The sequence below is a fragment of the Bombus affinis genome, chromosome 14, assembly GCF_024516045.1.
Source record: "Bombus affinis isolate iyBomAffi1 chromosome 14, iyBomAffi1.2, whole genome shotgun sequence".
Lineage (NCBI taxonomy): Eukaryota > Metazoa > Arthropoda > Insecta > Hymenoptera > Apidae > Bombus > Bombus affinis.
Window position 1 is genome coordinate 7164980 of NC_066357.1, and position 25608 is coordinate 7190587.

Sequence of the window (25608 nt, forward strand, 5' to 3'; positions counted from 1 at the left end):
CTAAAGGAAAATAATCAGAAGGATTCCTAAATTATCATACAACATTACAAGTTCTGGCAATAGTGCAATAAAGTATTGCAAAATCAGAAAAAATTAAATTTGTCATTACTTTCCCACATAACATTCTAACATATTCAATTCAACACTCATCAAAATCATCCCTCTCATAGAAACTTTTAATATATCATACATTTCTGAAATACCTGAAAACCTGATAATTTAATTTCAACCAAGAATTCATTTATTAGAAAGAAGTTCAAATCCTTTTGTAAAAGTCGGTACCCACAGAAATGCCATTCAGAACATGCAATATCACGGAGTTACGAAAGCAAAGAATCTCAACGAAGAGAGGTGTTCTCGTAGGTGTTATCGAAGCACAAAGCTTCCTGGTATAAGAGAAGGTTACCAATGATTTCGAGGCCCCGCCTACCAAGCAGGGGTTGGAAGCAACCCCTAGTCAGAGTAGCTCGCGCAGGGCTGATTTCTATACCACGTTGTGGGCGTAGACGTACCGTAGACACAACCCCCGGTGCATACACCCTGTCTTTTCACTGTTCAGCGAGATCAAATCACTCGTCTCAGTCCTATCTTTGATCTTGACGGTGCAGCAACGTGACTTTAAAATTACGCGACAGTTCGTGTGATCTGTTCGTTTATCAATACTTTTACCCGTGTCATTTTCGTGGAATCTGGTGACGAACGTTTTTCTTCAACAAAAAGGAATCAGAAGAGGAGTTCGGTAACAAGTATGAATCAGGATCAAGAAGTACCAGCCACGACTACAGATTTGGCTAGGCTGGTAAGATAAAAAATATAGAATGACACTACCTTATTGTTCCGTAGTTTTACTATACATAAGAATTTGGAAACGTTCATTAGATGATAATAAATACGCGTATTTAACCTACACAGGCAAAAACAACTTAGATTATACAGTGCAATAATCGCATTGATAGCTTTAAGACATGAGCGCATCTGACCCATACGGACAAATACTATTTATATCATACAATACAATAATTACACTGGTAATCCTAAGACCCGCGTGTCTGACTGGCAGATATACACAGGCAGGCGCTACTTCAATCAAACAATGCGATAATTGCTCTTCTATGTCTAAGAAGAAACAATACTCTCCTTGCCAAGTGTAAGAATAATGACAATTATTAACAATCTACTTTATACGTGAAACTCTTCTGTTACCGAAGTATACTTCAAACCCATCAACGTTTCATCGCTCTGTTGTATCCATCATTACATACTCAAACAATACCATAAACAACCCAATAATTACGAAAGAGAGTTAGTGTTTATCCATCAAAAAAGTTAAAAAGTCGACCAGATAGACAACAACTTGATCAACGTGACTCCCATTTCCGGTTTTTCCCCATGGCGATACAATGGAGTCATAAGCGTGGACAGTGAGCATAGTCAAAGTCAATGAACGCATAATGCATCGTACTCGCGCGATGATCCTCGAGTGTCGAATTGCCTTGGCACGCGCCACCACGCTCCGATGGATCGTCCCACGGGTGCCACCCCTTTGTGCCCCCTAAACACGTAATTGTCGCCACCATTCAACCCTCCTGGTCGCTCCGGTGCGGGATACCCCCGTGCACGGGGCTACCACCGTGACTATGACACCGGTGAGCCGTGGGTGGTCGTCGGACACCCTTCGTAAGAACGAAGGGAGAGACGACGTGAAACACTCGCTCGCGGAAACACTTGATTTATGTTTGTTGATTCTAAAAATCACTCGATTCCCACACACCAGCCCCGCTGCACGGATCCGCCGGTTAATTTAGTCCTCCGTACCAGCAACATATGCTGACACTCGAGTTTCCCATGATTAAAAGCCTCTCCTTCAACGGGGTGCGTTTACCACCATGTGAATTTACCTGGGACGTTTCGATGATTATTAGATTGCGGATTCTAATGCAAATTCATATTTTTGAGAATATCAGTTAAAAAGTAGGATCTGATAGAAAATTGGTTTATCTACCAAATATTATAGACGGCACTACTCTTTGGATAGTTTTTTTCGTATTATATGTGTTCTGTGTAATTTTGCATTTTCTAATTTCCTATAAATACGCGGTTCAACAATGATACGAGATACTTTTGTTCTTTCAAAGAATACGAAGATAGTATTCTGGGATTGTATGAGGCTATAATTACAGCGGATGCATATTCTGCCGAACTGTTATTCGGGCTATTACGTTAGAGCAACTAAATGTCAAATGTTTCATTCGCCAGAACGATAGTTCGTCAGGATACACATGCAATGTAACCGTAGCCTAACATTACAACCATAAACAACAGGATTATATAATATTATGGATAATATTCGTGGATTGCATTGAGAAGTACAAAGATACGTGGATGAGTTGGTTTCTTCTTAGGAAAAACGGAAAGTCAATGCGTGTATCGAGAGAGCAATTAGTAGATAGACTCCGTCGGCGACACATTGTAATTGCGAGTCCCGCTGTCATCCGCGGTATTGTTCGTATTCTGTCCTTCGAAACCATCATTGTCTTCGCACCCTCGTCGAAGAAAGCGACGGAAAGAAAAAAGGGCGAGGTTTTCTCGTCAAAGTGGCAACGCCTTTCGCTTCTCCTAATTGATCAAATTGGACGACGACTCTTTGTTGAAATTGGACGATCTTTAATGAAGTGAAAATCTTACTTTCATCCTTGCTACGACCAAAGAATACACTCTGTACTTCATCAAATCAAAGCTTCACGCCTTAATCCAACGATCCTCGCTCAAACCGGTGTATCAAATCTCATAAGAGCCTTTTCGGTTTTTACACAAATCGATGAACGAAATCGACAAGATCCGCTGATAGAAAGGGGAGTCCGTTTGGAACGTGTTGTCTGCTCGATGACTTTATTATAAACCGAACCGAAGTGCGCAATTACGAGGGTGGTGTACGAAGGGAATTGGGGTGACGACCCCTCGCAGCATCATCAGGAACGATGGGGCGTTCCCCACGATTCATGGGTATCTCGTTTTCACTAGATACAAACGTACGAGTGCGTTTGTTCGTACATGACACACGTACCCCAAACGATCCACTTACAAGCGCGTCTTTTACACGGAGACGCGTTCCCGATGGGAAAGGTCAGGGGGAGGAATGGTGAAGAAAGGTGAACCTACGGAAAAAGTTAAACGACACGCGACCCTGTTTGCGCGTTTTCCTTACGAGTCATTGCATCGTGAATGCACTCGATTAACCCCTGATCGGCTAAAGTAGCATTGGTGGATCTGTAAAACGCGCACATTGTCAAGATAGGGAAATTTCATGACTCAAAATAAGACAAAGATCGAGAATATGCAAATGTATTGGCTTGTTCGGAAAGATTATAAAATAAACAGGATTCAATTCTTTTAGGATTGAATGTTTTTTGCTGTGGAGAAATTTTTTTATTAATTATTAATAATAAACGTAGGTTTTATATAAAGAAAAATAGAAGTAACATTTTATGGAATAATATATGACCTGTTTCTTTTGATGTTATGGATCAAGTAGACTTCTTCAAATAGATATCAGAAAAAATGTTATAAGAACACGAATTAAATAATTATGGTATTATGCTATAGTGTAATATTCCAATTAGCGACCAAATAATTATATCATATCCACGTATTTGGCAAAAATTTCTGGTAAATATTCCTTTTCTGATACAATCAAATTCAATACAGAATACAATTCACTGTCAAATATGTTACGAACTTTTCGAACAAGAAAATTTGGTCAAATTCGATAAGGAAGGGTGGGTTACGCATAAAACCGCGCGATACATTCTTTATCCCTTATTTAACGCTGTCGTGCCGCTAAATACCATTTGATATCGGGTTGGCGGGATTAAAGATTGAACGTAATATCGGGGAATGTAATTAAAATTTATATTAGAGGGCACAGCTTGTGGATTACAAGTGCTGAACCATCACGGCGACTAATTATAAATGACTATTAATTGCAATCAGAGGAAAATCCAAGGGATGAGGCAATGAACGTAAGACTAACCTATGAAACTGTGAAAGAGGAAGTTGATTACGTCTCTATAAATGATAATATCCTGTCGAATTAACTTTAAAAGAAAAATGATGGATAATTTAGCAATAAAGCGATTATTTTATTATTACGTTTATCATCAACGGTATATTTTTATAATGAATTTATGCGATTAGATATATTTCAAAAATTAACGGGAAGGTACCTAAAAAGGTATCCTGTTAACTCTATTACGTTCATTAAATCATTTCCCACTCGATCAAGTTTTTCATTCTTAAATTTATATCTTTGTATCTTTTATATCTTAAATTTATAAATTTGATTAAAATATGAAAGAATCGATGTACATGATTTCCTATTTTAATCTTATATTAAAAATTGTCTTAAAACGTTGAAAGTCCCTTTATTTGTTGAAACAAGAGTAAGATTGAGACAGAAAAATCCGAGAGCTGCAACAAAGTTAATAAAAAGATTGAGAAAGGTACTGAGCATATTTGAAGTTTTCTTAAAACCAAGTACGATGTCTTTCGATTTTAAAGTGTAAGCGATCGGCTGAGAGACCGCAGTGAAACTTTATAAAGGAAAAGCAGACGGCGACACGGCGTTATTGGAATTTCCAAAACCGGTAACCGGCTTTACCACTAGATTGCTCCGCAAGGAGGAAACCATCCAATCGTTCACCGGATGTCCTCCTTGCCTCTTCTCTCGCACGTTCTCACTCTCCCTCTTCCTCTTTCTCATTGTGCCCGCTATACACTACTTTACTTAAAATCTCGTTCCTCGCTATTCCTTTCTGCTCCAAATCGCTTCGTTCTCTTTCCTTTCTTCTTGCAATTTTACATCAGTTCTGCGTTGATTGTCTTCGTCTTTTTTCCTCGCCCGATAGAACGCTCGCAAACGAGAAAGTCTTTTCACTCCCGACGATATTTGAAATGATGAAATTAAAATGCAGAACGCTGGCTTTCTACGATAAAATGTGGAAATATTAAACTACGATTGAAACCAAGTACGTACGTACATAAAGAACGCTGTCTTCGTTTTACGGTTTAACAAAGAATGAAATAATAGCTACTGGAAATTGAACGAAGAGAATATTTAAGGATCACAGAAGAAATACCCGATTAATACTACTTCGTATAGAAACGAACGTTTGCTACTACAAAGCGCTATTTTAACACAGATCTATCTTTCCAGCCAAACGAAGAATTCAACAGGCTGAACGAGCCACTTCAAACAGTTACCACAGGATACTGTCCCAGTAACTACTCCGTGACACAACCAAGTACCGAGGAGAAGCTGCACCCTGGTAAGTAGAACATGTATTTTAGGTGGAAGCGATATAGCAAGGTCGTAAAGTAAAGCACTAAGTAGGGCAACTAATTGATCTAACCGTACTCCGAGCCGCACGTATTTTCTACGACTGCGGGAAACTACATCGAATTTTTAAAAGTTAGAAACGAGAAAGTGTCAATTCATATTCTATGTATAAATCAGATAGAAAACCATCCTTCTCTTTTAAGAAGACTTTCGTTAGATATATTGCAAACGAAGAATCGAGTTAACATTATACTTGCCGGTCACAAGTACGATATTTAATACGAATTCACTGCTTTTATATCTTCTATCTATCTGTCTTATTTATCTTGTCTCGATTATCGAAACTTGTAAACTTTTACAACTGACCGATTTTACTATCTTACTATGTATCGTTTCCACCTACTATATCAAAACGCATGAAACATAGAGAAGACATCAAACGCTATAGCGAATGGAAGTCGTTCGATATTTCGATCAGTTTCGAATTATTCAATGAGACTTTTCCTGAACGAAATCGAGAGACGAGAAAGTCGAGGGCGGTCCGTACGTGTCACCATCCCCCGCTCGACGATTTTGAAGCTCTTTGATACGATGTTGCTCGGGAACACCGGGCCTCCGTCTTGACATGGAGTCTCGACTGCGTCTTCGTGCAAACACGTACACGTACACTGTACACGAAGGAGATCCACGCAAGCAAGAAAGCGTAGCGCGGCCCGAAGCACGTGCAGGATGTTCGCGAACTGTGTACAACGGGGCGAAGGGGGAACCACCCCCCGAAGAGAGCCTGTCACCGACAGGCAGTCGAGTCAATATCTTTATATAGTCGGATCAGGGATGATATTATTTTCTACGGTGCAATTACGTTTTAAGGCCGCACAAAACGATAGAAAGTATTTCAAGGGGCTGACGATTTCTAGACTTTGTTTGTTAGGGCAATACAGATCGATTAACATAGAAATTGTAATGAATCACGTTCTTTGTTCTGTCTTACGTACAACCTAATGTTTTGGAAGAAAATACAGTTACGGCTGGGCTGCGAATTTTTATACGAATTTACATTTTTATAGTTGCGATTTAGATAGAAATTTGCTTTATGTATTAGAAACTATAGCGGGCACTCTATTTTGGATGCTTTATATATAGTATTTCTGTATAATATGCATTCTGTGCACCTTTAAATTTCGTATAAATATATGGCAAAAATCTCCAGTCTAGTTATCGCTAATTTTTCCATACCTACGTTGGAGCAGAAAGAAAAAAGCCTTGGCCATAAGGTTGATCTTGTTCTCTTAACGAATACAGAAAATTACTTCGTTGTGCGATAACATGAATATCTACACCGTTACATAATAATTACGCACGGTTTCGTATACGCTTCTGCAAATTTCTAAGTGATCGCGAAAATGCGAATTAAGATTTGAAATTAATAGAAGCGTATGACTACAGAGTCGTATTAATTTGCTGGATGACCTAATGAAGAGGACGAGTGAAATTTGGACCATCGGTCAATTAATCCCTCCGGTGTCGGCAGTTTTACTTGCAGCCTTGACCTAGAAACGTGACACCAGGACGGGAAGCCTCAGGACGAATTCAATAAGCAACGTGTTATCGCCGCAAAGAGCCCCATGGGGTAGTTGAAGCCAGTCGTACCCCCATAGGATTCGTAACCACCCTAGCAGCGTCTGGGCACAGTGATTGACACTTTATATCTAACATTGGCATGCCGTGGTGTGAACCACCAGTCAGGATGGTCCGCCTCCACCTAACTCAATCACTGCCTATAATGCTGCAATTTCTCTATCGTAATCACGTTACGCCCTACCCAGCCTCCCCATCCACTTTTCGGCGACGATTCGTCGCGAAGAAATATATTGAAACGTCGACACGAAAGAACGAACCTTCTAGCTTTCTCCTCTCGTTTTCGAGACTCGAACGGTTCTTCTCCTCGCGAGAAATGGAAGCAGAATTGCGACAGGAATATTCCGCTGACGATAACGTAGCTATTAGAGTGACTTAAAATACGACGCAAACTTATAAAATTTATTTTATTTCTTCTTACGGATATGGAAATACGATATCAACGAATAAAAGAAAGAGAATGCGTAATTAACTTGCCGGTGTCGTCAATAGTCTGTATCTAAATAAGGCAATCGATACGGATAAATATTTACGAAACCATCCTTGTCGTAACTTAACTTATCTCAAACGTAATAAAGAGAGAGACAGAGAGGGACATTTTTTATAACAAAGAAAATATGCTATATATAGTATATCGCAATTTAAAATTCACAATCTACGGCAAAAATAGCAAAGATAAATTAAAGATAGATGTCTTAAAATTTCCAAGTAGAATATATCTTAACGATATTATCTTTCGTCTATAAGTATCCACTCTCGAGTCTATCATTTTTCGATGGGTCTCTCAAATTTTGGGTCGTACGTATCGTTATTACAACTCGCGGCAAAACGCGTTATTACCCACGAGCTATGAAGCCAAGTAAATTCGATTCGTCAGACGAGATTGTGACTATGAACAAAACAAGGTTACTGACAAGTGGCTACCCGTGGCGAATCCTAGAGGCCCATTAAACAGACCCCACGCAACATCTCTGCCGCATTCTTATGTACATGCCTGCATTGAAAGGGGTTGTTTTTGCTACTGATTCATCCCCCAACATTCAGTCTTTGTTCCGTCTTATGGCTCTTTCGCCGAATCTTATTACAGCTCAGACATCGTGTTTCATCATGACATAATTATCCAGAAATCGTTTTACACCCCAAAGAATATACGCTTAACTCGTTTGATTACCCTTCCGGAAGGATGACTAAAAAGTAATTTTATATTTTGCAATTCCTATATTATCCAGTATCCTCTGAAACAATCCATCTTTCCGACATCAACTAGCAGCAATGCAAAGATTTAAACCTTTAATAAAGGCATAATGTATGTATCTCAGAAAACACAGCAACAAATTCGGATATATCGGACGAAGAAGGGCTGGTCAAGGGTTTGGGTGAAAGTCTCGATGGAGGTTCGGAACATAGATTTTCTTTTATCTGTAACGGTTTCTGAGTTAGGTACTTCAGGGATCGAATTTCGACGAGTAATTTCACACCCTTCGAACCTATGTCACTGCAGTTAAAAAGAAAGTATCTATTATTTTTGGCGGTTCTTCAAACTTATAAAGTTTCATCCAAATCGATGCGGAATCAATCGTGACCTTTCCTTGTGAGTCAAAAATAAATAGAAATAAAGAAATTTTATAGGCTTAATGGATAGGTGTTCGTACCATACTGTAATAAAAATATGTTTTTACACAATTGTAAAAAAAATACAAATATAAGTGACAGGGAAAGCAATTCTTTTGATGTTTCGAGCATTGTACAGTGTTCGAATAATTATCATCTAACATGCTCGTATTATTTTTGACGATAATGGACGTTCATTGGATTTGACGAAGTAATACGATAGAATATGTGAGGCATTAATTTCAGGCTGGGATAATTATCCCCGAGTAACCATAAATCATTATACCACCAAGTAATTTCTCGCTTGACTCGTAAAGTAAATGTATAAAATAAGAAAGATAACGTTTAGATCTTGTCGTATCTCTGTCAGTATAGAATAACAATGTAGCATTCTTTCCGTAATTTCTTATCGATTGACCTATATAAACGTAGGCTATCTTTGCAATGCAGTAGATAAATTAGTAGAACATTTTAAGTATTCTATTTATTCAAGTAAAATATTAATTTATAAAATCAAAATTTCGTTGCACTTAGAAAATGAAGAATTTTCAATAATACCGTTACGTTTTAAAAAAGCAGTCACTTAAAAAATCAATGTAAAACTTGATTTCAGAGAATGAAATATACCCCACACAGGAATACAGACAAGAGCCATGGCTTCAAGATGGTAAGTTTTGTTATAAGTAACTTCTATCAGAAATATAAAAAACAGAAAATTCTACTATAAATAAATGACCTTTTCTAAAATTATTAAGGGATGAAGTATCAACTGCCTGGATAGCTCAGTCGGTAGAGCATCAGACTTTTAATCTGAGGGTCCAGGGTTCGAGTCCCTGTTCGGGCGAATTTATTTTTTATTTTACCATCAAATCGATCGATGTTACCTAGCATTGCCCTAAAAATATAAAAATTATTATATCGTTTCATTCACAGAGAAATCGTTATAATAGGTTCCATTAACTTGATTGAATTATAAGAGCAAAGAGGAGTACAGCCGCTTTGAAATGCTCGGCTTCCGTTCCACTTTCCTTTCAGTAGAACAGCTCAGAGTTTCTGCAAACTAAAAACCCACGGTAAAATTCTTATAAACGTTATTTCTTGCAAAATGAACGGGGAAACTATCCATTTATCGAACAGTTCGTAAATCTTCCACAAAGATGATTACACGCAGTGGCCTGACTATTCGGAACATTAATTTTGATTACTTTGACAAACTGTAATGTAATGCACGATGGGTGCAGTGTAATAATCACGATAACGAGGGGACCTTCTGCCACTGTCAGTGGAGCGACTAGCTACCCACCAGGCGATCCTAGCGAACCATTATTTTACATCTTACGATGATCTTTCTCTCCTATTAATATTAGCTTGCATTCAAGTTTTATCCGCCAGAGTATTAATTATTATTTCTTATTGATTCCGTGATATTATTCGAGGAAAAACAGTTCAAGAGAATACATTCGCGCTATATTTTATTATCTGCCAATGACTCAGTCAATTTTTTAATACATAAATTACTTTTAAAAATCTGTAAATAAAATAATCTGTAAAATCTGTAAATAACGACTCGATTCTAAGAACTCTTGAATTTTAAAACTGATAATTCCTATATATCTGGAATAATAAATATTTGCTGAGAAAGTATCTCGAATAATTTGGAAATTACTTTTTAAAGAAACGACGTGCAGTCTAAGTGTTTGACTCGGGGAATTGTTTCATACGAACGAAGCTAACAGAATTTATGCAGCAATTTAGTATCGAATAACGCTATTTCAGTTGCAGTTCTCGCGATTTTCTCACGCGAACGATAGTTTCTTAATGATAAATTTGCAAATTATTATGTTACAGGCAGCAGCTGCGAAACGGAGGACAGCGAGCAGTACGTGCCAGAGTTCCATCGGATGACAAGTTAGTGTGGCAGAAATTTATTCCTCTAACATCTTCGATCAGCCGAGGCAACTCGCGATTTCCCGAGATTCACCTAATTACGTGCTATGTTCGAATCGTGTCAAATGCTTGACGAACCGCGTAACACGAAGGAAGTCAATCTCGATCGAAACGGAAGCTGCACGGAAATGTATCGCATATGCAATTCAAGTGTCAATTTAGAAAGTAGCTCGATACAATTTACGCGAATAGGAAACTACAAATTTGCGATCTCACGACTCTTGCGATTTCGCGACTCGCGTTTATGGCAAACCTCTGATCATACAGTATCGAAACATTATTACTAGACTGCGGATATTTACGCAGAGACAAATTTTTGTGCATGTAACCGAAGAAATGCAACATAAGTAGAAATTTCACCCATTGAATATTATAACGAGTACCCTAATCTGCATATTTTATATATTTTCCATACTGCCCTCGCTAAGAATCTGAATAATTTAACCGATTTGCAGGAAGGGTACGCGAATGTTAATAAAATGTATAAAGCAATGAGAAACGAATGGTTAAAAGTAACGCACCATACTTATCATCTTCTTATAGAATAAAATTTTTCAAACGCAATTAACCGATGTTTCCAATAGTTTCGATTAATGATTATTGCTTGAATTAATCACAATATAAGCTTGGAAGAGTTTTCCTTATCTCACCTGTATCTCGGAGACTACGTAGCCAGTCTGGAAATAAATAACTTTCCAATAGTGCATAATATTTTATTATAAATTTTGTTGAAAAATTGTGCCATCATTTGTTTCGTTCTTATCTATTCGTGTATACGTTTCTATAGGAAGATGTCCAAATATATAAATGCTTAATTAGTTAAGGTAAATGCATAAAAATCCGCAGTCTAATTATTACAAAATATCTTGAAAATCATATCGAATATCTTGCAATCTTCGTTCGTTGACAATGAAATTTTTTCGGAGGGGCAATATTGACGAGGATATTAAAAAAAGCCGATAAATCGCCCGAGGCCAGTGTTTTTAAAGCAGCAAGATAGAGTGAGCAGAAAACTGCCGTCGATTATCGATATCGCATTACACGAGGAAGCACTTTATATTAAGTCTTAAAGGCTTCTTTTCTCCCCTTTCTTCAACCTCTAGCTGATTAGCGTCTCTCTACACAACCGCGCCGTTTATCAAAGCTGTTTTAATATCGTACGTAAAAAAAGGAGCTTCCTCTTCATCTTATTGGGTTGCTCGGAAGTTCGTTGCGTTTTTGGTCTTTATGAAATTTATTCGCGAAAAGTGTACTTTGGATTTTTAAGCAATTTCACATTTCTACGAACATAACGAAGAAAGAATGGAACCGAAATATGCACACGTTTCGTTTATTAATTACTACAACAAGTATTCTATTCTGAATATTCTATGCATTTTTTCATAAAAATCCGCGGTCCAACGATAGAAAATTCAATGACCTAGGCATTTGTGGAAACTACCTTAAATAATTCGCGGTGGAGAATAACTTTTGGAACAGCCACATAATTTTAGTTTCATGAATTTCTAATAAAAATATATCACTTCGAAATCTTCGTTAAGTTTCTCAGAATGATCCGATTCGTTCGGTTATCGCGAAATTCTTAAGAAAATTCCCAGGCTCTATTCGTATGTGTACAGGTTGGAAAATCTGGCAAATATTTCGAGACGCGTCGAATCGGCGAGCAAACGGCCAGAGGGAATGGCGGATAATGTCTATATACTTGCATGCATACACGTGTTCTCCTATCGTTCGTGTGTTAACTCGATAAAGAAAATTTCGTATTGCACACGATCGTTATATCGTTCTCTGTATCGTGCTCGATACACTTGGCAACTCGACTCGTTCAATTTCCACCGTAATTTGCACAATTGCAAGCTGGCAGCCTCCCGTACGATGCCGTACATCAAATTTGCTCTTCACCTGTTAATTTTATCCGTTGCTGGACTCGCGCGAGATTCAGCTCGTTCATTTGCACACGTAATACGTATGCAAACAATCAGAGGGAACCCTGTTCGAGGTACACAGGCTGATGGGCGGGCTCAGATTTGCCAATAAACTTTTATTCCAGGCTTTGTTTACCGGATGTTGTTACGCCCGTTATATCGGTGTAAAGTTGAAAAAAAGACTGTCCGTGTTTCTTTCTCTCTCTCCCTCTCTCTCTCCCTCTCTCTCTCTTTCTCTCTCTCTCTGGGTCAATATACATCGTTAAATGAGATGAAATTGTTCACGTTGTTATCGTTAAACGATAGATTTGGCTTCATTCGGAGCAGAGTGAATAATCGTCATAAACCGGGATACATGGAGAGTTGATTACTTTATGGAAAAAAGATCAGGCTGAAAAATACAATTGTTTTGTAGTTATCCGATCGAAGATTACAGGTGAAAAATACGATTGTAAAAGCTCTTTTGTAGAGCAATTTTTAAATTCGATATGTTGCCAACCAGTTGCACGTAGAAGCTATCTTTGCGTTTGGTCCTGCGGTTAAATATATTCTTGTGTCATCTTGTAACTCCCCGAATTTGTTCTAGACATTATCAATACGATTATGCTAATCGAGTCTCGTGACAGTACCGATGAGACTTCGAAATGGAGAAATTTGTACAGCACGTATAATATGCTCATAAAAGTGTCAACAAGTATTGCGATACTTTGGCGAGCCTCTGTATTTTCAAGAGATATTTTCAAATCTGTCATGCTATTTTTCCTTCTTCAAATTAATTTTTATTTTCCTTCTTCAAATTCCACATTAAAATACCACTAATTTCTTTCAGCTATCGAATGACATAAATATGAGAAAATTAACAAAAATCATCTTCTCGTGTGTTTTGCATCTTTATATTCTTCGATTGCAACTGGCTGTTATTCAACATCATTTCTCGTCGTGTAAACATTGTTTTCCGCCGCGAAACGAGATGTTCATAAGTTCCACGTGAAACCGTACGATTTTTTCGTACCGTAGGGTCCGCGCGGCTGTTCTCTCAGCGAGTAAACTTCCGATGTTTGCAAATACAATGATTGCCCGAGGCCTCTGACTTATGCTTCCCACGGCCAGAGCCTGTTTGATTTATCGAGGGCGCACCCCCGGCCGCGTAAAATCGTCGGCAGCCCCATTAGGAAGCGAAGCTATCCCCACGTGCCGTTGCAACGATGCGCCTTTGCTTCCGCAACGACACGCGCCTTTATATCCTCGCCCTGCCGATCTTCGTCCCAAGAAACGATCCTCGTTCGATCGTTAAAATCATTGACCGTTCGTCTGTACATCCGCGACTCTATCCCTCCCCAAAGACATTTTTTGCATCTAAATGTCTATTCACCCTTGCTGCTTTTGGATAACGTACAGCTTCACATTCTTGCGATTTCGTAGGATAAAATTTAACGTTGATACCGATCGAGGTATATAAAAATTCAACGTGTAATTAAACTTTCACTTTCGAAGTGTGACTAGAATTTTTTACACGTTATACCGCGTTATATAGCGTTATATATAACTAAAATGTTACAGTATACGGTACACTGGTTTTTACAGACGCCAATGTCAAACAGGAATCAGCGAATTGCAGAAGAATCGATGATACTAATTACTCACAGTATCAAACGCCAATGAACCATGCACATTCGCAAGGTAGCACGTTCCTCGATCTCGATCCGGAGAATCGCAGTAATTGCTTCGGGTAAGGAGGACAAATATATCCAGCAATGGAAATTTCAAATAACTTGCTGCTTCTTATGCATCTATGGGCAATCTGAAAGCACGGAAATGCACGGAGCGTGTATACGTAGTATGCGAAGATACACTGCCATTCGTAAATATTAAAACATCTATTCGCTGCACGATTCTCATGAAATTGAGAAATGTTTAATTGTTTAAGACTTTAAGCAGGCGAATAGATGCGTAATAAAAGTAACGAAAGTAAAACAACTTGCACCAAATACACATGTTATTCTTATAGGGAAGATATTCTAATATCTGACCTAGCTTAATGTATCAATATAAAATACCCAAAATACACTATGATATCCAACGCATAAAACAATTTTCTACTTGCATTACATTTCTTTTCTCATCTCTAGTTATCTATAATTATTTTTTAATCATCTATGAAAATATGTACTCGCATAGATATTCGCAATATTTCTATTTATAAAAAGTAAGAAATTGACGCGTAAATTGTTTATGAATTGAAAATCTAGAGTCGTTTGTATTTGTTCGTGTATAGAAATACTAAGATGAGCTCGAGGACAAGCGAGGCAACGAAGAACGTAGCGGTGAAGGAAGAACCAGCGGACAGAGGATATGGGGAGCCGATTTCCGTGACGAGCATCCCCACATCAACAGCTCAGGACACTCGAAATAGTAAGAAATCTGTGATTTGTTGGACAAATGGAACGTAGAATAGACGTGTACAATTCGATAGATAATATTCTTAGCTCGCTCTCAGGAGCTGTTTGGAACAACGAGATTTCCGAACCGATGATACCCTCTTTTCGAACGTGCACCGTGACAAATCTCTTGACAATAGATCCACGTGGCGCTTTACTACCCTATAGATCCCATAAATAACTGGAGCACGAGGGAAGTACTCGGTGTTCCATCCATTAATCGAGCTCTAGCTCGAGTTGCTCTTCCGGTCTCTGTTTTTAGAGCGCCTTGGCGACCCGAAATTCATCGTCTTATATTTTATCTCCCTCTTCATTATCATTACAATCCCTGTTCATCCAATTAGGATCATTCAAAACTTCCGATATTTCTTGGTTTTTTGGAAAAATCGAAAGACCTAAGAAAAGCCCGTAACGCTTTCATTACGAGTTTCTATCAAATGGCGAAATGTTCGAACAAGAGTTACTAACGTTTTACAGACAGGCGTGTTAATAACTTACGATTACCGCGTTTGTCTTCATTACAGCTCATGTTTTCTCCAGCATGCGTGCACTGTTTTAACGTCTTCGTTATTTTGTTAAACAGCTTGAATTTTTTCCTTAAATTACAAATGATGAGCGCACGAGTGATTTAAGCAGATTCCAAACGTTTTGCCTTATCGCGAATACAAAAGTATTCTTCCATACGGTGTAGTAATAAATTAGTTGTCACTCGATATACATATAACCGATCGTCTGTGTATAACAGTGATTTAATTTATTTGACGTAATGCAAAAGTACTCGACCGCTTGTACATAGACATCTTTCGTGACTCTATTATCTGTGTTATGCGAATCATTTTGAAATTGCATTAGCATGATCATATCGATCGTACCTCGTCATACTTTGTTGTTATATTTAATTTGAGAGTCACGACGGATTGATTTCGTCTAGAGTCTAGAGGGAACGATTTTGATTCTGGGTCAAACGATTCGTACGGAAGCCGGCTAATAAATTTTCAGCGACGTTTTAATGCGAAATTCCTTAATAATCCCTGACGAAGTTCGTCGCTGGTACAGTGGACTCGCTCACGCGTGACTAAGTATACGTAAGTGAATAATTGAAGAATGCTTTCAACTCGAAAGCTACGGAGAAGCGCTTCGTAGAATCCAGCGAAAGCTGCTAAACGAAGGAAAGAGCATAGAATTCTCTCCCGAGGGAGATTGCAAGTCGCGAAAGCTTTCTCTTGCATTCAGGATACAGTTGATATTGCAGATTTTTCAATGAAAAATACTTTTCGAGACTCAGTGATAAGCTTGATAAAATTCTCGAAGCTTTCAAAGAGAAGTTTCACGTTAGATTTATAGAGCATTGCTTAATAGTATTCGAGGCTATGCAATCTACGTATAACGTAAAAGGCAGAACCGACGAAGGGTTTGCAAGCTCATGCTTTGTAATCAGACCGATTAGTCTTCCTTTATTCACGCACGTACACCAAACGAATCCTTTAGGAACTCCGCTGCTATATTCGTTGGCCGACACCGTGCGCGTATACCCATTTACTTCCAAGTCACCCGGGAATTATGCTTCTACTACGTCTCTTCGCGTAATTCTCCCTCCCATTAAGCCGTTTCAATTATTTACACGCAGTTTAGGTTAATAATAAGACCATACCTATCGATATTGATACACCCTGACACGTATAGTTTCAGTGCGTTCTCACTCGTGAAACGAACGCAAACGCGTGCTTCTCTTCTTCAATGAATTTAATTCCTGAAACAGTATTACGTACTTTGGAAATCTGATAGTAAAATGATCAGTTGCCATTGACGAAACTCGTTTCACAATCGTCGCTCGTTCATTTTAATTAAATTTCATCTTTAACAAAGTACTATTTTTTGAAAATTTCAACGAAACGACCGATGATCGCTTATGCAGACCGTCAAGGGAGCATGTTAAACGTTTCTGTCTCCCTAGTCCACTAAATCGACCAGTCGTTGACCAATATAGCGGGTGGAATAGTAATAACCTGTTAATGGGTGAGGCAGATTGGTCACCACTTCGCTAATTAATGCTAGTACCTGGCTCACGAGGATTATAGTCGGTCCTCCTGTATTCTATACTCCTCTATTCAACAACTTAGAGTTAAACGTAAACGATATGCATGAACAAACAGTCGTTGCGAATCGATTCGATAACATGCAGGATCTGCCTCCTGTGAATGAGCAGAAAGCAAAGAAGGTCATTTCAGCGCGTCAGGTGGGTGGAAAATGGACCTTGCATTATTAACCAGCCTCTACTCCGGAATTCGGGGTTCAGGGAGACAGAGATAGCAGGATAAAGACAGGGATGGAGAAGAAAATGAGAAGAGAAGAGGGAGGATGAGCGAGAGAGTGGAAGGGAAACAAGAGATGGCGAGAGTAAACGAGAGAGGGAAGAAGGGAAAGAGAGAAAAGAACCGAAGCTCCTCGTCTGAGAGTGGACGAGTGGAGGCCGTCCTCTTTTCCGTGCAACCCTTCTGCGCACCGCCCCTGACCAGTCCCGGCTTCAACCCTTTTCCTGTTTGGTACATCGCCACCGGTTTCATCAGCTCGCGATTAATTTTAATCTAAAACTACCCGCAAAGCCTCTGCCCTCGCTTGCACGTTGAGGTCAACCCCTTTCGCCCCTCTTCGGAGAGAGAGAGAGTGCCAGATTGGCCCGTAGCTTTCGACCCTCCTCCCCGCGATTCCTGTCTGTCTCGTCTACACGAGATCGGGATCCGACCGACGTTTGCCAGCTAGGAAGCTAAAGCTAACTTGCCGACACGATTAACTTTCCCGGCCCTTCCTCCTCTTAATTTCACCTCGATGACTGAGATTTCCCATTAATATTGGGTACACGGTGTATACCTTGATTTCCAACCGCAAGCCAGATCGAATAGAATATTTCATGTACATACGTCGCACATCCTGCGAAGTTAGTACGTTTCTTTTTCCACGAACGAACGAAAGTAGAGGTTTTTTAATCGACGAGCAAAAAGATGGACTGCATCACGGCTGGCAGCGTCGCGTTCCGGCTCGGTATCGGCAAGAGGGTTCTCAATTTTTCAATATTCCCGGTACACGACTTGGAACGTAACCGGATTATGGTTCGAGAATAGCTTTTTCGGCTCGAGGGACCACGGCATCGGCGGGATGCCGGCGGTGGTGGATGCTCCCTGTGAGGAGAGCACCCGATTAATATACATATCGCGCGAGCTCTACGCGGTATTTCAGGCGGTGCCGCTATCCGCGAGCTCCGCCATCCCGACAACCCCGTGGGCTTTGAATATCAACCAATTTCCTGCCGATATTTGTGTGACGAGCACTTCACCGGCAACCGCGCGTGAGTGCAATCGCTAATACGTTGCTTGCGTTTCGTTCTTTCTCGTGCATCCGAGAATTTTCTCGTGTCCATTTCGTCCTTATCCATTCTTCTTCTACCGTAGACTGTGTTTACGCTGGATATTGTCATCGTGCTTCGATGAACTGTCTTTCAGACGAACGAAATGTCCGAAGATCGAAATGCATACGAAACCTCGGCTGTGGTACGAAACGAATTTTTACGAAACGAAATTAGAAACAGTTCCGTTTTTTCCTTCATCCTCGATATAATAATTGTATCTTTCTAACGTTAAAGGATATATTGAAGATGAAAATATGAAAAAATTGTTACTGGAATATACGATTACTCGTTGCGATACCTTATGAACTCTCGATTGCTACTGTGGAATCCTGGAATACCTCACATACGGAAACGTACACATAATGCAGAATTTCACTAATCTTCGATTAGGTTGAGCCTTATCATTATAAACTACAAATTAAAATTCAAATTTTTATTAGGATATCTTAAAATCCCATCAGTTAACATATAAATTAATATATTTCCGTATGAACATCTATCGATATAAATTATAGTAATATATTTCTCTTTCAACTTAACAAGTTAAATGTTAAACATTTTCCTAAAACATGAAAACCCTTGCTTTTTGTTTTCCAAAACGAGAATGAGAAATTTTGGAATACGCAAACCTAATAATCTCTTCAACTCGATGATGCAAATTTACGCAGGCAACAGCATGGTCTACCAGCAACAGCAGCAATACGGAAGCGGAACGAGAAACGCCAGAGGTTCGCCATCGCCTAGTCGGCCAGCCAGCACTTCCTCCGCAGCTTCTCAATGGCAATCGACGATTCCAGCTCCTGGCGAAGCTTTCTTTCCGCGACAAGAGAATTGGAGCTCGGAAGTGTACGGTAAGAGAAGCGTGACGCCCACGTGGACCGAGCTGGGCGTTCAATTAGAAGGCAGGAATCCATCGTGGGAGAGACAGAGTAATTGTTATCAAAAGAAAGGATCTCCTAGCTCGTGGAACACAGAGTATACTAGCAAGAGGCCATCTTCGGCGACGGGAGTGTCGTCTTGGAGCGAAATGTCCGTTGGCTATCAACAACAACGAAGAGGTTCTCTTCAATTATGGCAGTTTTTAGTCACCTTGTTAGACGATCCTGCGAACGCACCTTGCATTGCATGGACTGGTCGTGGAATGGAATTCAAGCTAATCGAACCGGAAGAGGTAGATTGCATTGCTATTATAAATTTAATGCTCCTCAATTTATATTTTTACGATCATTGTCCAAAAAATATGAAACCTAAATGTATTTAGATTTATTTGTCTATTAGACATAACGTGTATTTTTCTTTCCAGTATTTTCCTCGATATTCGATATTCACTTTCTTCTTTCTTTAGCATTTTCTATATGTGAATTCTGCACAATTTTACATCATTCAGTTTCTTATCAATTTTTTGAGGTAGAAATATCAACAATCTAATCACACAAACGGTAAAGTGATATATTTCATTTTCTTCAGGTAGCTCGAAGATGGGGAGTTCAAAAGAATCGACCGGCAATGAATTACGATAAATTGAGCAGATCATTGAGGTACTATTACGAGAAAGGGATAATGCAAAAGGTGGCTGGAGAGAGATACGTGTATAAGTTCGTGTGCGACCCGGAAGCACTTTTCAACATGGCCTACGGCTCCGCAGGATCGGCCGGTCTCCCCAGCGAAGTACAAAACGGCGTTCGAAGTCAATCGATATCTAGCAAGATATCATCTACGAATGATGTTTCTGATTTAGCAAAACATCCCACCAGTGGCTACGGTGATGCAGTTCTTGCCATGTACTCGAATACCGCAGCAGGTCAGTAGCTCATGTATATATATACATCGTAATTAATATCGAGTTTACACTACTATCGCAAACAGTTTGCATGCAGATCGCCATCTAGTCTAATATACGCTTTAAATTGTATCTGTCAATGATGTGGTCATCTTTTTGCAAGCAACAAACAACACGTAGATGCGCAACACAGTTCATTCATAAGATACTATACCAAAAGGCATATCACATTCGTTGGAACTGACACACATATTACGTTGATTCAATTACCGAGCTCTAGACACTAAGTAGTTAATTAAACAATTCTTAGTGCATTCACCTACGGATGAAACGTGACGCACTATCATACTATACACAGTTTCCTAATTGTACAAGACATTACATGAAATAGCAATGTATGTTATTATACGCGATAACTTTTTAGAACGTCGTCTAGCGATTAATGAAAAAAAAAAAGTCTCTACTGGGATTTAAACAAACACATTGTAGTCATAAAAATTGCAAACAACGATCAATCTGTAAAATTGAATTTACGATCGACAGTGTATGGGCCATCCAGTTTGCATCACCTGCACCAGTACCTCGGTGGCAACGAAGGTTTCAAGGCACCATCGAACAGATACCATCCCCATTACTCGCATGAGTACAACGGAAGTCACCACCATCCACCCTCGAGCTACACAGAGACCTTCCTAAACTACGGTCGCTTGTCGTCCCACGATGCTCCGACAGAATCGAGGAGCCAAGAACTCGCGAGAATTCCGTACGCACAGGAAACAGAAGGTATCAGCAGAGAACGAGAAGCGTCATCGATTTTGTACGATGGCGTGCAGAGAGCGCAATTACCGGCTGCTCCAACGCTTTCCCAACCAACCTTGCTAGACGCTACTACCACCAGCTCGAAGATCGAGCAAACTTCGTACGCCTGCCTCGGCGTAGGCAGCTGCGTCTGCTGAATCTCTCTCGACAGTCTCAACTTTATCGGAAGACGGAAAGTCATACGCATCGAGAATTGACTCTCGAGAAAATCTCTAGTCATAGATTGCCCCGTACTACGTGCTTACACGTTATACGATTGTATAGGTGGCTTAAGTATAACGTGTAGGTGTTAATGGAACGCACGGTTTGAATGTCAAGCAGCGTTCGTCCATGGTCGTACAGTGTCTTAATTTATACAGAAATTAGTTGCAACATCGCACGATAACTTGACTTAAGCGAATGATAATGTTGTACGATGTTAATTTAAACAAGGATAGGTAGCAATAACGCACAATGTCTTAATTTAAACAAGAATTAATTACAATATTGCTAAATGTCTTAATTTAAACAACAATTAGTAGCAACAGTTACGCTAATACGTACATACGTATATACGCAATAACTGATACTATATCTTAGTTCAACCTCTTAAAGCATAAATTTTCCATCGGTTGACTAACAAAAATTTATCGAATTTCTTGTTAAAGGAAAGGTGAAAATGAAACTGAGTGTACGATACATCTTTCTTAAGGTATACATATACATATTTCGGTATAAGACACTGTAATTTGAATTTATAAAAATCAATGCCTAAAACGATCTACCGATGTACGTGTTATATGGTCAAACAAAACTTGGTAACAATATGCCACGATGTCTTAAATTAACCAAGAATTAATAGCAATATCGGAGAAAAATAGAACTGAGTTTCCTAAAAGTAGACGCTCAATATCGACTCATTACGCGACCATTGACAAACGTATTTCAGAATCGACACTCGAATCGCGCGTACCATGAATCTTGTAAATAGCGAAATTCGAAGGCGTATGTATGATGGTTCAGATCGACTAAGAACCCTTTAGCTCGGCAGATCCAATCGCTTGTGATCGTTGTTACATTGCGCGTGTCCGAGTAGTTCACCAGGATACTGTAACTTCTGTAAATACCAAATAAATCTATCGAAACGTAAAAACGCAGTCTATGTACCCAACGTTCCTAAACAGCGTCATTAACAAGTTTATCTGCCCGTGTCATCGAGAAAGATGCGCAAGAAATCACCATCGTCTTACTGAAAGTAAATACGGTGGAATGCTCGATATGCGAATTAGTACGAGTGTAAACGGTTATGCGAGCATGAGTTACACACAGACGAATCGTACGTGATCGTGCGCAGAGACTTTCCATGTCGATCCTTCTTTTCGCCGTTGTATTAGCAGTTAGTGACGCAAACCAAAGACTACGAACTGAGGTCGGCTGCGTATTTCGGGCTGTGACACATAGTAGATATGTTTATGTCGACCCCTCTCTTTTCCGCCGACTCGCCAATCGTCTATCCTTCTTCATCCGTGAGCAGTTGTATCGTTGGTGAACATCGCCGACCAAAGCCGGGTCCCGGTAAATCTGTCTGCCACTGTCAGTCGCGCAGTTTCAACGTTAGAATCTAAAAGTCCATTCGGTTTCTTGCAACTACTACGTGATACGATCTATCTTCGTGTTAGGAACAGTGTCAGTGATCCGATCAGATTAATTGCACACCAAAGGATATTGATATTGCCTGCATAGTTTTGGTAAGTGTCTGTCGAAGTTTTCTTATCTCGTTATCTTTTATCCCATACTATCGATCATACGTGATCTATTCTCTAACCGTCGCTGTTTCCACCCTGTTATTTGAATCGACGAAAACCGCAAAGTTTTCTTATCGCGTTGTTTTTTATCGAATAGTCTCGACGATATGCCAGCTATTTTCTAAGCGATGCTATTTCGACGCTGCTATTTGGATCGACAAAAAACTGCGGCGTTCAAATTGCAGTTTGCACAAATATACAATTTCGACCATCGTCCGGCTTGTATTGATCCTTCCGTAAACCAGTAATTACGTCAACGATAAAACTGACATGCTGGCGTCACACTCTCGTCGAGTGTTTCTCCGCCTCTGTTTGCCATACCTAATGATTGGCCATACCGTTCAATCGATCGCGTGAATTTGCGTCGCGTCTCACGTGCCTGCCACGCGTTGCACGCGATCTCGCTCGATTATACGTACGTATGTAGAGGAGAGACGAACGTGTCGATTTTCAGCAATGGGCCGAAGCAAATCCACGGAACCGGAAGAGTCTGCGATGGGGTTCAAGGACAAGCAGAAGGCCTTGGACACGCTGAAGGCTTTGGAAGGTCGTGATATCAGTTATCAGTACCACGTGATCTCTAGTTTCGTGAGTCGCTCGAAACGGACGCTGCAGATCACCAGAGACGAGGAGAAGCTGGCCAATCTTCGCGAGGCTTTGAAAGTGTTCGAGGATTGGTTGACTGATTACAAGGAGAACAATCGCAGCAAAGAAAACCTTGCTTATTTGCCAATCGAGACTATAAAAGGTTTCAGGAATCTTGCCAAAGAGTACGATGTTCTGGAGGAGGAATTCTACAAGTAAATAACAACATTTTCTTCGCAAGTATAGTTCTTTCGGCGAGTCTTTTCAAATTGAATGACCGATTATTTTTTCACTTGGCGCAATACGAATTAGTTCTCGAAAGTTAATTTGATTCGGTGTAACTTTGTTTCAATGTGGTTCTAATTGATTTTACAACAATTCAGTTACACCAGAATCTAGGTGTAATTCAAGGTACCGAATATTAGCAGTTTTCAGTTTTATTACGTTGTTTACTACCTTCTTGTTTACTACTGGCACCGTTGCAATAAAATGCTTATTTTTAAAGTATCTTTTAGATTGTTTAGCATTTTACATTTAACGCGGTGAAAATAATTAATGATCAATTTTATCGCGTAAACCATACAATATTAAGCAAAAATAAAATATGTGTATGTTTTAACATTAAGTATAGTAAAGTAAATTATTGTGACCAAGTGATCCAAGAAAGAGGTCATTGGTGTGTTTCCTTAGTTTAATGCCAATGTTACACGTGACCGTTTACTTGCGTTTCCTTAAGTATTTTTTTGATTCATTCAATATCTAGGTATTCAGTATAGATCTATTCCTGTAAGTATTTCACGTGTTTCTGATTTTTCAGCGCGTACAAGAAGGAGAAAGGCGATTACAAAGGTCTGCGAGCTGTTAAAATTCCAAGCGGAGAGACCACTTGGGACATCGAAAGGAATCGAAGGTTGAAGGAGATCATCGATAAGATCAAACAGAAGCACATGCAATGGTACGAGACCGATGTGGGTCTCTTCCGGGGACTCCCAACCAAGGAACACGTTCAGTGCATCCTGCTGGGCTATAGTCCAGAACCGACCAAGTTGAAGAAACTCATGACCCAGGTGGAAGAAAAGTTTCCATCTGAGAATAACGAAGACATGGAGGTTGATAAAGATGACAAAGGTAAAAGCGTGAAAAGAAGATACAGCAGTTCGTCCAGCAATGAAGAGGAGGAGGACAACGAACCGAAAAAAAAGGTAGCGAAACATTCATCCGAAGAAGAGAAGACTGAAAAGGAGGAAAGCGGACTCAGTTTCAAAGATAAGGAGAAAGCTTTGCTGAGTATAGAATCGTTGGAGGGCAGGGACGTAAGTTATCAGTATCATGCGATCACTGGCCTGGTGAAAAGGGCTGAGCGGGTGATATCGTGCACAAAGGACGAGCAAAAGATCAAGAACATGAAGGAAGCCGTGGAAGTGTTCGAGAATTGGATCACGGATTATAACGTGAATGGCCGAGCTAAGGAGAACTTCAATTATTTACCCATTGACTTGGTGCAAGCCTTCAAGCCGTTGGCCGACAGATACAAAATCGAAGACAATGGATTTCTTAAGTAAGTACATTTTTTATTATGTATATATACATGTATAATTATTGTTAGACTACGGATTTGTACGTGTTTATGGGAAAAAGTGCAAAAATACACAGAATGCGTATAATATGAAGAAATGTATAAGAAGTATAAAAGGTATAGTACTTTTTACAATACTTAATAGATAAAACAATTCCATAAAAATATGAATATGCGTAAATATCCGTAATCTAATTATTATTAATATATGCTATATCGTTATTATTAGGGAATAGAATATTATTTGTGATAAAAATATATATTACAACACTCTTCGGCGTATCCTACAGAGCGTATGAGGAAGTGGAGGGAGATTACAAGAAGCTGAGGAACGTTCAAGTTCCAGACTCGAGTGTTACTTGGGACATAGAGAGGAATAAGAATTTACGAAGTCTAGTAGACCGAATCAAAGAAGAGAATATTCAATGGTTCGAGACAGACGAAGAACTTTGTGGTTTTCCAAGCGAAGAACATACTCGATGTATAATGTGGGCATTCAGTCACGACGCTGGCAAACTCAAAAAGCTTGTGCCTACCCTGGCTGAGAAGCTAAAATCTTAAACAAAATTATCGTACCGATACGTATTAATATCCACAACCTATATACTTAAGTTACCATTATATGTACAAAACATCTTAGTTGTATTTTTGTTCAATGATACTGATAATAAAGATAATTTATTTTCAATAATTCATACGACTTACGTATTTAGGAGCGATAAATTTGGCGCCTCTAGTGGCGACATCTGACGACGGAATTAGAACAT

At 39.5% G+C, this 25608-nt stretch overlaps 2 protein-coding genes and 1 non-coding gene across 3 annotated transcripts; all 3 read left to right on the top strand.

Annotated features, from left to right (window-relative positions):
• The first annotated feature begins 413 nt into the window (after positions 1-413).
• On the top strand, positions 414-21039 carry LOC126924340 (ETS translocation variant 1). The gene is made up of 9 exons (XM_050738700.1): positions 414-799; positions 5213-5324; positions 9198-9251; positions 10433-10492; positions 14041-14185; positions 14732-14868; positions 18966-19468; positions 19765-20098; positions 20621-21039. Exons 1-9 carry the CDS (start codon positions 749-751, stop codon positions 21031-21033), a joined length of 1809 nt encoding a protein of 602 aa, XP_050594657.1. The 5' UTR covers positions 414-748; the 3' UTR covers positions 21034-21039.
• Trnak-uuu (transfer RNA lysine (anticodon UUU)) lies at positions 9356-9428 on the top strand. The gene has a single exon. It is a non-coding gene; the product is annotated as a tRNA-Lys (tRNA).
• Positions 21040-22298: 1259 nt separating the features above from the next.
• LOC126924342 (uncharacterized) lies at positions 22299-25532 on the top strand. The gene is made up of 4 exons (XM_050738705.1): positions 22299-22623; positions 23135-23480; positions 24083-24823; positions 25132-25532. Exons 2-4 carry the CDS (start codon positions 23137-23139, stop codon positions 25400-25402), a joined length of 1356 nt encoding a protein of 451 aa, XP_050594662.1. The 5' UTR covers positions 22299-22623; positions 23135-23136; the 3' UTR covers positions 25403-25532.
• Positions 25533-25608: the final 76 nt, after the last annotated feature.

Excerpts from the sequence above, each read along its gene's own strand:
- LOC126924340 (XM_050738700.1), top strand. The coding sequence starts at position 749 with ATGAATCAGGATCAAGAAGTACCAGCCACGACTACAGATTTGGCTAGG. Across the intron at positions 800-5,212 it reads CTACAGATTTGGCTAGGCTG|CCAAACGAAGAATTCAACAG; the intron begins GTAAGATAAAAA and ends CTATCTTTCCAG. Across the intron at positions 14,186-14,731 it reads AATCGCAGTAATTGCTTCGG|AAATACTAAGATGAGCTCGA; the intron begins GTAAGGAGGACA and ends GTTCGTGTATAG.
- LOC126924342 (XM_050738705.1), top strand. The coding sequence starts at position 23,137 with ATGGGCCGAAGCAAATCCACGGAACCGGAAGAGTCTGCGATGGGGTTC. Across the intron at positions 23,481-24,082 it reads CTGGAGGAGGAATTCTACAA|CGCGTACAAGAAGGAGAAAG; the intron begins GTAAATAACAAC and ends CTGATTTTTCAG. Across the intron at positions 24,824-25,131 it reads GAAGACAATGGATTTCTTAA|AGCGTATGAGGAAGTGGAGG; the intron begins GTAAGTACATTT and ends CGTATCCTACAG.